Consider the following 14,704-nt stretch of genomic DNA (forward strand, 5'->3'; position numbering starts at 1 on the left):
CCGAAATTGTCAGTCAATAACCTAAAAATATATTTCCGATACGTGTGAAGTTTTATTTTAGATCCAATAGTCTTGGTTGTATTATGCACAAAATCACAAAAACCTCCAAATGTATTGACTCAAATAAAGGTATATTGTGAGACGGTCTTACGAGTCTATATCAATTAGATGGATCGATTATAGTGCAGAGTTATAACTTTCTAATTCTTCTCATTGACGTGCTTTACGTGTTGTACATAAATGTTTAAATGAAATTGTTGTAACATTATTCGTGACTTCGAGATAGATCAGTTGAATTTGACTTGTGAAATGAAACCTCGTTGTATTACATAATAACAATAATAATATATCTATGTAATAATATGTCTATCGAGATTTCTCTTTTATTTATAAATAAAACATCTAACACTATTTCATAATTGAGAATTAGGATTATATCCTTTGGCAATCCCGTTTTTCATGCCATCCTTCCCAAATTCCTCATCCACGTTATCATCATCCATGAACCTCTTCCACAACCAATGTTTCTTCCATACCCTCTCCGTCATCTCCTCGATCGGCACGTTCTTCGTCTCCGGCACCAAGAAGAACACGAAAACCGACATAACGAGAACCCAACTCGAAAAGAACAAAAATATTCCGTACTTGAAGTGGCAAAGCATTGATAAGAAGGCTTGTGCAATCACAAATGTGAAAAGCAGGTTGACACACACCGTAACACTCTGCCCTGCTGAACGAGTCTCGAGGGGGAACGTCTCGCTGGGGATAAGCCATCCGAGAGGTCCCCATGACCACGCGAAGGCCGATACAAACGTACACACCATGATCACGACGAAGATCGCGTAACCATGGTGAAGATCATCTGAGTGGTCACTCACCTTGATGCCTAGTATTATGGCTATGACCACTTGTGACAGAAACATTTGGAACCCGGCTTCCAGCAGGAGCATTCTCCTTCCCAACTTATCGACCGAGTAAATCGATACCACAGTAGATACGACATTGACTGCACCGGTGATCACAGCCGAATACAAAGAAGCGTCGCCTCCGAACCCCAAGGTGTCAAAGAGGACAGGCGCATAGAACATGATCGCGTTGATCCCCGTAAATTGTTGAAAAATCTGCAGCAATGTGACATCCAAAATTTTCAGATCAAATTATATATAATCCATATCGTTAAATGTATTTAAAATGCAGAAATCCTTTTACAGCAAGTTAACAAGATTACCTGTAGGGCGACAGCAATGATCAATTGAGGCCTATTCCTTCTCGTTAGCAGATTTTTGAAAGGGTGTTTCACTTGCTTGGCGATCCTACTCGCCTCCACGAGTTCCAAGAACTCGGGCTCCACATTTTCTGTACCTCGAATTCGTTTGAGCACGACTTTTCCTTCGTCTAAATGACCACGTTCGATCAGACTGTTTGGGGTGTCGGTGACGAGCAAGGCACCTAAAGTCAGCAGCCCTGCAGGGATCCCTGCTAACCCCAAAGACAGCCTCCATCCCCATCCATCAATCCTGTATGATTCACCATTAGAGGAAAAACAAAATGCAAAGTCAGCAACTAACTTAAATTTATCTTGAAAATTTTGCTGATCACTAAATTTTTACGAGCTTTTGTTCTAAGATGGTCTCTTATAAGTTGGTCTCGTTATGATTTTGGTAATTTATTTAGTCGCGTTCCAGTTTTATTACAATAGCTTCGATTTTTTTTGTAATTTTAATCGTTTTCTTGTTGGAACACCAACAATTGGCACCAAATATTGGTGAGTTGCATGTTATAGAACATGTACAAAGTAAATAATAAAAGAAAATCTTACTTGGAAGTTCCGTAATTAACAAGGTTGGCAAAGAGTATTCCAATGGTGACATTGAGTTGGAATAAAATGTTGAGTCCTCCACGTATTCTTGTTGGCGCAATCTCTGATAGAAACAATGGAACTGCCTGAAAATTATATATTCACGTATATTAATTTGTCTTTTTCCTTCAAATTAATTAATCAGCAATGTAATATTTCAATGCGCATGAATTTGAACCGACCAAGAAAGGTATAGATACCCACAAAAAAACAAAGAAAAAAGAATCTAGGATTAAAGAATATAACGACGCCAATGCAAACCATCGAATTTTTTTTTAACATTTTGTTCATATAGTCAAATTAAACCTAATATTAAATATCTTATATTTGAACTTCAATCTTATTCAGTATGACTCATTGCAAGAACAATAATATATTACTATTACTACTAAACGCAAAAGGTGGAAACTGACATTAAATATTTAGACAACAGATTTATTTCTTTTTTAAGTCAATGCTCGAACTTAAAGAAAGTTGAATTTGAACACCAATCCATAGTATACGTGTCAGATATTAATGATACAGTTATATTTCCACACATTATTGCTATGTTTGAATAAAATGATATTAAATTATATTACATGATATGATGTTAAACCATTGTGAATTATGATGTATAGATTTATATTATAGTGAGACTTCTTTGTTCGAAAATGAAAATTTAAAATGCTTTAATAAGTGTCTAGACAATGATCGAGTTTGAGTCGAACTTGGGTGAATGCATTTGAAATGAATGTGTTATCATGGATTATATGAATTACCTGATTCGCGAAACCAACCCCGCAACCGAGTAAAATCCTGCCGATGATAAGCATGGCCAGGTCTTGGGCGGCAGCGTTGAGAACAACTCCAGCAACAAAGAAGAACCCGGCAATCAGCATGGTTAGCCTACGCCCGAGCCTTCTTGTTGTGTATGAAGCAAAGAAAGTCGCAGTAAGGCCAGCCAAATATAGGGACGATGTGAATAATTGTAACCCTTGATTATCATATTTGCAGTAATTACTCTTTAGTCTCGGAGCAGTCGTCCTCTCGTAGACTGTTGGGAAGAATTTCTTTAAGAAATCGGGCATTGACGTCACTCCACCTGTAATTTTGATGAATAAAATTCATAGGTAGTATGGCAAAAAGTTGGTGCTTTTGAATTCCACGCCATATAGACAAGGATTGGCGTCGGGTCACCACAAAAAAAAAATGTGGGCCGCACGCCAATAAACGAGTGAGTGGCATATCCTTTTCTCTTAGCGTATCCATGTGAATTCATGCAATAATATAATGATATTTCCCTTCCTTGGGGTTATGTGAAATTACTTTGTTTAATAAAAAAAACAATAACAATACTAATTATCAATTATCAGACACGAATTTTAATATAAATCTCTAAAAATAAAAAAGTTTAAAAAAATCAATAGTTACTGACCTGAAATACCAACATCATATCCGAACATGAGGCCTCCAGTTGCCGCCAAGATACAAGAGATAATGACAATAGGGGTTATCTTCGCCTCGAATTCAGTCCCTCCGGACGAGGCCGCAAACCCTCCTCCTGCCATCTCTATGCGATGTTTGATGTATCGACCTAGAAACTATTGTTTTCTCCAAACCACCAAGGAATTTGGAAGGAGAGAAAAGTGGAAGGAGTAGCTTTAGATGAGTTAAATGCATATGCCAAAAGTTGAAAGGCATTATATAGACAAGTAAAAGTCATGAAATTCTAACTCGTGGGGGCATCGGAACCTATGTAGTCCATTAAAATTCTTACACGTCCATGTTACAATATTATAAAAAAAATTAAATTTCTTACAATAATATATTAATATAGAAATTTTTTTTTGACTTACAATATTTTATACAGTTTCGTTTCTTCTTCCATGTTGACGGCAACATGAATAGTCAACTCACGTCTCTTAAATTTTTACCTCACACATGTTTTTATTTTTTAGTAAAGAAATAAATGTTGACAAATTTGATATTGCTTACTATAACCTTTACGACCAGTGTGGTTGAAAATTCAAAAATAATTTTCAAATATAAATAAATATATATATATATATATAACTTTTTATTTTGAAATAAATATCTTCAGACATTAATTTAAATTAATACATACAATGACACATTCAGCTGCATATGCTGTAAAACGACATTCATTTAACCTAGTCACTAATTTGTGCAAGTTGGATAAGACCCCTCAGAATTGATCCACTTAAATAGAGATATGTGAGCCATGTATGTAAATATGAATTATATAATTTTGTTCATATATTTTTTTTTCTAGATTATATATCAAAATAAGTTAAAGAATACTTCCGATTGAAATTAAGGTTGTATTTGGATTTATAGATTTGATTCATTAATTTAAAATTATCTGATTTGTTTTGATGAATAAAATTAAAGTGAATTTCAAAATCAATTTCCTATCAAATTATGAAAATTCAATAATAATGATGTTATATTCAAATATATTAAAAATGAATATTATTTGAAGGCAAAAACTTGTGTTAGACGGTTTCACGGGTCGTATTTTGTGAGACGGATATCTTATTTGGGTCATCCATGAAAAAATATTACTTTTTATGCTAGAAGTATTACTTTTTATTGTGAATATCAGTAAGGGTTGACCCGTCTCATTGATAAAGATTCGTAGAACCGTCTCACAGAGATACCTGCTCTTGTTTGAAATACATGTCTCAAATCATTATCAGAATCAAGTATGTCCTCCCAAATAAAATTTATCACTCCAAACGTAACTAAAAGAATCCCTACCTCTTTATTTATTTATGAAATGGTTGAGTTTTCTTCCCTAACAATTTCATTACTATTAAGCCAACATTTTTTTATATTTCAAAATATCAATTTTTACAGTGATTTAATTATTATTAATTATCGATGCATCAAACGTCAATTATTGTAACAATATAGCTTTATGTTCCATTTAAAAAAAAAAATCAAATTTCAAGTGAAGATTAATAAAAATTTGTGATCGGAAATTGTGTTGGCCCTATAAATAAATTTTTGGCTTGGAAAACCCAGTAAGAATTAAGTAAATAATCCATTAGGGCAAACCCAGTAAGAATAAGTAAAAAAAAAATGTTATAATTCTTAATGACTTGGCCATTCGTTCTTATAAATTGAAGCATTTTCTTTTCATTTTCAAGTTAATTCAATCATTTTGGTCGTATCAAACCGATGAAATATAACTAACGTTCGAATCAGGATCCATACTCACCAAGTTTAGAAGTTCTATTTTTTGTTCTTCACGTCAAATTTTGCACGGCCACAATAATTCGGAGAAAACAGATAATTCACCCATGTGTAGATATACTTAGATGTTTTATTATTGTCTAAATATTCCTTAATTCTATTTTTTTTTTTTAAGAATAAATTGATCTATCGTGATAGTAACCCTTGAATATAATTGGTTCACCACCCAACACCTTTTGAATCAAAGGAATAAAATGCAAGCATTAATTTGCAAGAAAAAACGTGCACAATAAAGTTGTATGATCTCCTAATAATGTCCCCTCCAACAGAAATGAAATTTTTTTATCAAAAAAGTCAGAAGGGATTATGCATTAGAGTGGTAATTAACTAATTAATTGCTCTATTCTGATTACTATTGGTAATTAATTTTAATCTATGATTCTATAATCTTTCAAAATCACAACTTTTTTTTATAAAATTTATCATTTAACTTAATTAAAAAGGATAAACAGTAATTTGAATAAAATTAGTGTAATTCATCACTAGTTCTTATAATTATATTTTGGTTCTCATTTAAATATAAACCAAATGAATTATAAAAAATATTATACAAACACGCAACACGTGCGTTGGTGCACTAGTATGTGTGTGTGTCTATATATATATATATATGTATGACTCATAGTATTAGACTGAATAGTTCATCAAACTTTGCATGAATAAGCTATGGATTAGTTTGTGATGGTTTATATTGATTATACTATGGAATTATTAAATATTTGAAATTTAGTGTTTAAATCGTTGGATTGAATCCGACGTATTAATAGCTCCACTAACTCCACACTCATGGCACCAAAAGCACGTTAATCCAATATCAGATATAACTGATAAGACAAAACTTGTGTGAGACGGTCTCACGGATCGTATTTTGTGAGACAGATCTTTTATTTGGGTCATCCATAAAAAAATATTACTTTTTATGCTAAGAGTATTACTTTTTATTGTGAATATCGGTAGGATTGACACATTTCACAGATAAAGATTCGTGATACCGTCTTACAAGAGACCTACTAAATTGATAAAGATATAATATTGTCAAAACGGGTCAGCAGATAGACCGGTCATGAACCCATAACAACCAATCATTTGGACGGGTTGGAATATTATTAACCAAACTCGCCTATTTGTCTGGATGAGATGGGTCAACTCGTCAATTTTTAATTATATTTGGAAGACGAGGTGGAGTGATCTATCATGATTAGTCAATAAATTATTAACTCAACCTACTGACCCGACGGAGGGACATATAAGTTGTATGAAACGTACGTTAATTGAATTTTATAAGTTTAATAATATAAATTTTGAATCTATAAACACTTCATTTCCAAGAAGGACGATTAAAAAGTAAAAAAATTTGTTGATACTTTTCAAGTAATATTTGCTTTTTGGTCCACACGCATACTTATAAAATTCAAACGTGAATTTTAATTTTTTCCTTTTTTTTAAAGATAATTTACTTTGATTATCATATAAATCATGTGAAGAACTATTCCATCTATCTTGGATGAATTTGTTAATCTTTTTTTATGAGAGAAGTTATATATATATATATATATATAGTGTTTAAATAGATGAATAATTATATTTGGTCTCAAAACAATATTTAAAAAAAAAAGAAAAAGAAAAAAGAAGATACACATTATATTAAATGATTTTTCATTTATAATAAACCTCCATTTGTTGGTGTACTAAAGTGAGACGATAAAGTGATGCGATCACATGCTTGACGAGCCAAACGGAGAAACAACCCTACATCTTTTTATCTTCATCGTTTTTTCTCGAATATTTCACGTTCTCGGTCAAATTTATGAAGATTGACCCGCTAAATGTATCTTATACCAAGACGTCCTATCTAATTTCACCTAATTTTTGAGAAGATACCGAGACAAATAATAAATCATTCGACACTTAGAAATCATGGACTCTTTTATTTAAAATAAATTTTTTAATTTCTATTTTATTAAATATTGTAAATGAATTTGAAAAAATAAAAGGAGCCGTATATTTAAACGGAGTTACCAAATTTGACCGTGTTTAGTCCAAGGCAATCCAAGAACTAAGAAGACTTAACAATTAGTCCGTTCAAATTTGGCCCGTATTCCTAATCCAATGGCCCAAATGTTGTATAAGGTTCAAAGTTTCATAATACTAGGATTTTCTGCTTGGTCGCGATTTCCAAACATATCGAAAACAGCAAGTATTATTTTGTAAACTCGACTTATACAAGTTTCCCAAAAGGGAAATGATTTTTATGGTCTATCAATTTATCTATTTTTGGATTTTTGTTCATTGAGTTTTCAGGCAAAAACTTGTGTGAGACGGTCTCACGGGTCGTATTTTGAGAGACAGATCTCTTATTTGGGTCATCCATGAAAAAATATTACTTTTTATACTAAGAGTATTACTTTTTATTGTGAATATCGTTAGGGTTGACCTGTCTCACAGGTAAAGATTAGTGAGACCGTCTCACAAGAGACCTACTCGAGTTTTCAAATTTCGATTTTGGTACATTAGCTTTTGATTTTCAACTATTTCGGTCGACAACTACTTACGTGACATCTGACTAGTCGACAAATTTTTACGACACTCCAGCATTTTGAAATGTCATGTCAGCATTATTCAATATCATAATCAATTTGACCAAAATAGCGGAAGATTAAAAATTACTATACCTTAACCAAACTTAACGAAAGAAAACTTAACGAATCAAAACTCTAAATTAAATAAGTTAATAAACAAAATTTATTTTCCCGTTTATAAAATTATCACTAATAATGACATGTCTCCTTCAATGCTAGTGACAAAAGATGATAGGAAATCATTAATAAATGCCTACTGATTAAGCACTTATTATCTACACATATGGCTAAGTGCGTAGCCTTATATTCTGATTAACTGATACAAAAAAAAAAAAAAAAAAAAAAAAAACTTTCAAACTTTATTATATAAATTCTACACGACAATTTTAGTTTGGATCTTATAAAAATAAACAAAAAGAGCATTTTATAAGGTGTAAATAAAGTGTAAAACCATAGGGTTATGGAGTGGACAGGGTTGGGCTCCTTTTTCTTAGTCTACAATGAAGAGGTGTAACCTAAAAAAGTGAAGTAGCACAAAAGAAAAGAGGATTTAGGGAATCAACCAAAAAAATGGAAAAGAAAAATATTTTGATTTTTTTATTTCTCTAAAACACTTATTCCATCTAATCAAAAGTACATCATATTAGTTTTTAATATTTAAGATTTTAAAAACATATAATATTTATATTGTATTATGAGAAAATATAACATAAGAAAAATTTTGATAAAAAAAAACTATTGTAACGCCCTAGATTTGATGACTGTACAGTCCATTACATTGAACAGTCTCTGAATTCCTCTTATTCCGGTGTGAGATCGGTTCATTCATGTTTCCCTCCACCTAGAAGCCTGCCAGGAGCCGCTCATTGTCCGTGCAACCTCATGGCACCGGCGATCACCCCCGCCCTCTTCGGCCCCCGGCCTTACATGCCCACCAGCTTCCGTTTGGTTCGTCCCCGAACCACACCGTACTAAGAGAGGTCGGCTCTGATACCAACTGTAACGCCCCATATTTGACGACTGTACAGTCCATTACATTGAACAGTCTCGGAATCCCTCTCATTCCGGTGTGGGATCGGTTCATTCATGTTCCCTCCACCTAGAAGCCTGTCAGGAGCCGCTCATTGTCCATGCAACCTCATGGCACCGGCGATCACCCCCCGCCCTCTTCGGCCCCGGGCCTCACAACTATTCTAACATAATATATTTTATATAAAAATAAAGAGTATGACTTTTGTGATATGATCTCATGGATCTATATTCATGAGATGAGTAAACTCTACTCATTTTTGAAACTTAAAACATCTGTTCATTCAGAATTAGAATCAGCAGATTACTGACACAGAAGATCACCAATGCATATTTGTGTTTCCAATCAAACAATGCATATTTGTGTTTCCAATAAAACAAAAAGATTAACATAAAAAAGAAAAATACTTAGATAAGATATGAGTGATCTTGTTTGCTTGTCTGCTAACAAGATGAACCGATAAATTTGGGTTTACGGATAATATTTCTAATGCCTCCAAACTCGAGCAAATCCACATAAACTGTAATATTTTTTCATGGATGACTCGAATGAAATATACATGTCATTAAATTGAATCACGTAATCGTTTCACATGAGTTTTGTGAAAAGTTAAATAACCAGATACATGAATAACTGCGATAATAAAACTCACATGATCATAACAAGCCCAAACGTTCGCAGCCCATATACCAACAAAATTGGTATCCACCTGGCTCGTAAGCTTCAGATCTCATTTATGATATATTTTTTGGGATTAAATTTTTAATATATATATAGTCTCATAATATAATATTTTTATAATATATGAAATATTACCTTATCAACATTTTTTAAAACATTATATATATATATATATATATATATATATATACACACACACACAAATCGTAGATCTGGTATATTTCCCCATCTCCTATTATAATATTTATTATATTTTAACCGGATTGTCTGGTCCACTACCCAAAATAAAGTAAATCTAGTATAATTTTATATTAAAGTAAGGTCAATATAATATATATTCCAATAAAATATTATAAAAAATAACAATATAATACAGCGTGCACAAAATTCAATCAAACATTATATAACCCTATAGCACAAGTCTTGTCAAAGGGGTTTGGAAATTAAATGAAAGTTTCATTTTTTTATTGTATCATAGATTATTAAATATGGGTTTTCCCAATATGAAAGTTGGGATGGGTCCTACTCTATTTATATTTTGCCATAAAAATGGATGTATAGACCAAGAAAAAGTAAAAATGGAAATTTTAATTTATACAAACTAACATATAAATAATTCAAATAATAATAATAATCAATAAATCATATAGTAGATCTCTTGTGAAACGGTCACACGAATTTTTATCTGTGAGACAGGTCAAACCCTATCTATATTCAATATAAAAAGTAATATTCTTCGCATAAAAAGTAATATTTTTTCATGAATGACCTAAATAAAATATCTGTCTCACAAAAAACGATCGATGAGACCGTCTCACACTAGTTTTTTCCCAAATCATATTCTAATGCTTGGTATAAAAGTCTGTATCATATTACACGCTTGTCGCACTTCATGGACTTTCGTGTGTCTACATATATATATATATATATGTAAATTTTAACTAGTTACTTTAATGATGACCATATTTTAATATTATTTTGTCCCAAAAATCAACTTATTTATTTTTAAAATTAAATTGTACACCGCATCTAGATTTAAGTATATTTTTTTAAAAAACAAATAAATAATACAATCTTCTTCCTCATCAAACATAATATACACATTCATTATTTCACTTGATACATACATACATATATATATATATATAATTCTTATATGATATCTACACATCGTATTAATTTTGTGTCCATCAATGAGGTGTCACGCATATATTGTATTTGATTATGCATACTCAAATTATGAATCTAATAAATGAATGTCACTTCATACGTGACACTGAGGTAAATACGACGAGTGTGATATGTTGTTCATCAGCAATATTCACTTATGGGTTGAAATTCAATTGTCAGATGTACCATTTAAATTTTATCACATTAAATAAATAAATAAATACCATTTAATCGATGAATACAAATATAAAAATATATCAAAATTATATATATACATATATACGGAATCATACACGGTTAGGAGAGAAGCCGCGTAAGAAAAATTGGCGTCTTGGTAACAGGTGGACACGTGGGACGAACATTCAAATCATAAAAGCTCAGTAGCGACAAAAAAACAATGGTGGGTTAAACCCAGCAGCACCAATCCGACGTGGCGGTAAGAGGCACATACAAAATAATAATATTTTAAAAAAATTTAAATAGTGTAATTTGAGAGAGTTATCGTGTATAAAAGGTATTGGAATCCAACCACTTAGAAGTCGACATTTTATTTTATATTATCCTAAAATAAATTTTGTCTCATGGGAATTTGCAAGTGCGATCTCCTTTTGTGGTCTTATTTTATTAGAAATAATATTAGACTAATTGTTAACCTAATAAATTCATTGGGGTCGACGTGCATTCATTTGATTATGGGAGGGTGAACAGGATGTCAACTAACATAATCGAGTTGAATATGCTCGAGTTTTGTTAGTATTAGATATATTTGAGCTCGATTGGAAGATACATTATATTTTGTTTTTGTTCGAATTCGGATTGAATCGTGGCTCGAAACATTCTAACATGTTCGTGAGTTATTCGAGAATAAATGCTTGAAATATATTTATTGAATAAATAAAATATTAGACAAAAACATGTGTGAGACGGTCTCACGTGTCGTATTTTGTGAGACATATCTCTTATTTGAGTATCGGTAGAGTTGAGCCGTCTCACAGATAAAGAATCATCTACTCAAAATATTAAACTATCTAGTGACTCTCAAACTATCGAATAAAATGATTTGTTTGATTAGAAAAAATATTTGAATTTGTTTGATCTCGGATTAAATTCACATATAAATCAAATATTTTTCTATAATCGTCGCGAAAATCTTGCGAACCGGCTCTATTCGTTGACACTCATAATAGTAAGTCTCATCGTCTGATTGAAAGTGAAGGAAAAAAAAGAAACAAGCATATTTTATTTTGCTTCAAGAATATTTTTAGAATTAATAAAGAAGTTTATCTTTCAATCATCATTATTTTGTAATGCCATAGGATGAAGGCAGTGTTTTGATTAAGAAATATCGACTAATCTTGCAAAAGAATGTCACGATGACGGTGAGACCTTAGGAGAAATCATGAATGAAATTTATGAAAAGGGATTTTATAAGTCGATGAGTATTGACGTAGTTAGTAAATCGAACGTTATTTTTTGCGTTTTTTAAGTTGAGCTCGAGTTTCAAAATTGTTTTTTCAAAATCTTAGGCTGTGTTTAGCAGGAGGATAAAATAAACTAATGATTAGTATGTAAATGATAAAAAAAATGATTGTGATAGAAATGTAATATATAATGTAAAATAGTATTATGTTTGGTATGAATTTTTAGGATGAGATAATTTTGAATTTTATGATGAAATGACAAAATTGCCCTTTTTTATTTTTTCTTCTTCATTCCGGCGACGGCCCGGCAACGGAGGTGGTCCGATGGCCGGCGGCGGCAGGCAACGGAGGTAGTCCGACGGCCGGCGGCGGTCGACGGCGATCCCGCGGCGGAGGTGGTCCGGCGTTGGTGAAAGAGAAAGGGTAAAATTGGAAAGATGGTAGGGATAGAGGAAAAATAAATAATCCTAGGAGGAAATGATGTATTATTTAATCACACCTAATACAATCTAATCATTCATACGAGGGATTAAGTTGGTTAAATAAAAATCGTATCAAACATTGGATTAGATGAGTTTAGTAATCATAAACCCACCTAATCATGCATACCAAATGCACCGTTACGGAATTAAATGTGATTGATCTCAAGATAAAATATATACGGCCCCCTTTGTTGAAATAAAACAGTAGATATTTTGCATTGGATCGGCAACGAGAAAATTGGTGGAGGATACGTAGCCAATAATAGCATCCAAATTCTAGGGATAAAATCTTTTCCACGTGTCGAATTTTTATGCGGCCACGTTAGCAAAGTGAGCGTACAAGTCGGACAGCTTTCCTTTTTTTGGATATAAATTTATCAGTAAAATAATAAAAAAAAAACACACAAAAACATATACTCAATTATTTTATTTCCCATCAAATTTTTTTGGATAATGACCTTCGATGTTTTTCTCTGTCGACTATTATATTAATTAAATAATAAGTCAAATTTGTTTTTTTAATTGATATTTACTTATATATTTAAAGAGTAAGCTATTCGGTTTGACTCGACGATCTGTTTTGTTTTTAAAAATAGTCATATGCTATGTATTGAAATGAGTAGGTGTTTTGTGATACGATCTCACAAGTCTTTATCTGTGAGACGGGTAAACCCTAACGATTTTCACAATAAAAAGTAATACTCTTAGCATAAAAAATAATATTTTTTCACGGATGACCCAAATAAGATATATGTCTCACAAAATACGATCCGTGAGATCGTCTCATACAAGTTTTTGCTGAATTGAAATACATACGAGATGAATTTATATGTAGACATTTCTAGGCATCATACTTATTTAGTACAAATGGCTCATTTTTGTTAAGGACGTGGAAATTCGTAAATGCTATGTTTTAATGCAAACAAACAAGCAGTTCATTTTTGTTAATAGTGTCGACGAGTGCATAGATAATAATCTTATGTAGATAATATATACGTATTCACATAAATTTATATTTTTCACGTAATATTGTTAAATATTAACCGATTCTTTCAATAAAATTTATGGATTATAGTTAATTTTATAAATTTATGATATTTATATTATTTTTTCATTTTTAAAATTAGAAGTGACTTCATATATATACAACTATTCTATATCTTATATTTCTTACCGTACACTGTATATGCAAAGAAAATTGTGTTTTTGGTTTTATATATTAGTCAGTTTTGATTATGTTATCTATATTATCAAATTTTAATTTTAGTCACGTGTCTTCTTGACAATTTAGTCATTTTTTTAATCAAAAATGTCGGAGCGCTGATTCAACACTACAAATGTCGACGTCATATTGAAAAAATACTAAAATTGGTGCGTGTATCTATATATTTGAGAATTGAAATTTGAGAACATAAAATACTAAAATCACAATGAGACAAACACGTAGAAAAAAAACAAATTTTCTAATAAATATATAATTTATGTGATGAATTTGTCGAGATTTAGTAATTAATTGCATCTGTTCTAATAATTAATGTTGCTAATTGACGTGGAAAATGAATTACACGTATCATGAAAGAATTAAGTATGAGCTGAATCAAATCACATGACAACGAAATGTCATTGTAATTTGGTGTTGGCTACCAATTTGCCGTTTTGACCTAAGACACGTGGTAAACCTCAAGCTTGTTCAATATTTCTACCACGTTTCCTGTTAATTACACAATAAATTCATCCGATAGATTTGGTTTTTGGACAATCTAGTTATAATAACTAAGGGATGAGAATTAACATGAACTCATATTAGTCAAACATCACAAAACTAGCTTTTATGTGGCTAGTATGTGTCGATTATGATACTTTGAAAACTTGAAAGATGACAAATGAAACAATGGCGAGTTGCGGAAGATTTTGAGCCGCTCTTAGTGTTTTCAGAATATACAATTTTCTCCCGATATACAAAAACTTTCATGACTTGTGATGATAACATAATAAATCACAAGTTCAGTATGTTGGAATTTTAGTGCTTAATGAATGATAATTAAGCAAATAAATCAATGTGTTTGATTGAGAAAATTCGAAACGACGAACGAAGCTTAATGAACGAATATTAAGTTCGGTGGTTCTGAATTAAACTCGAAACGAGTTCATCAAATGTTGAAAGAACTTAAAACGAGTAGTCGGAACATGCAAGGGACGAAAATGGAAAAAAAAAAATTGGT

At 31.6% G+C, this 14,704-nt stretch overlaps 1 protein-coding gene across 1 annotated transcript; it reads right to left on the minus strand.

Moving 5' to 3' along the window:
• Positions 1–285: 285 nt before the first annotated feature.
• On the minus strand, positions 286–3,505 carry LOC142543417 (sugar transport protein 13-like). Its single transcript, XM_075650663.1, has 5 exons — positions 3,276–3,505; positions 2,620–2,942; positions 1,820–1,944; positions 1,229–1,517; positions 286–1,121 (listed from the first exon to the last, which is right to left on the minus strand). Exons 1-5 carry the CDS (start codon positions 3,406–3,408, stop codon positions 414–416), a joined length of 1,578 nt encoding a protein of 525 aa, XP_075506778.1. The 5' UTR covers positions 3,409–3,505; the 3' UTR covers positions 286–413.
• Positions 3,506–14,704: the final 11,199 nt, after the last annotated feature.

The sequence above is a fragment of the Primulina tabacum genome, chromosome 4 (genome assembly GCF_025594145.1).
Source record: "Primulina tabacum isolate GXHZ01 chromosome 4, ASM2559414v2, whole genome shotgun sequence".
Lineage (NCBI taxonomy): Eukaryota > Viridiplantae > Streptophyta > Magnoliopsida > Lamiales > Gesneriaceae > Primulina > Primulina tabacum.

What these genes read in the sequence shown, in the direction of transcription:
- LOC142543417 (XM_075650663.1), bottom strand. Translation starts at nt 3,408, where the DNA reads ATGGCAGGAGGAGGGTTTGCGGCCTCGTCCGGAGGGACTGAATTCGAG. An exon ending in ATATGATGTTGGTATTTCAG is followed by an intron (nt 2,943 to 3,275) that starts GTCAGTAACTAT and finishes TCAAAATTACAG; the next exon opens with GTGGAGTGACGTCAATGCCC. An exon ending in GTTAATTACGGAACTTCCAA is followed by an intron (nt 1,518 to 1,819) that starts GTAAGATTTTCT and finishes TGAATCATACAG; the next exon opens with GATTGATGGATGGGGATGGA.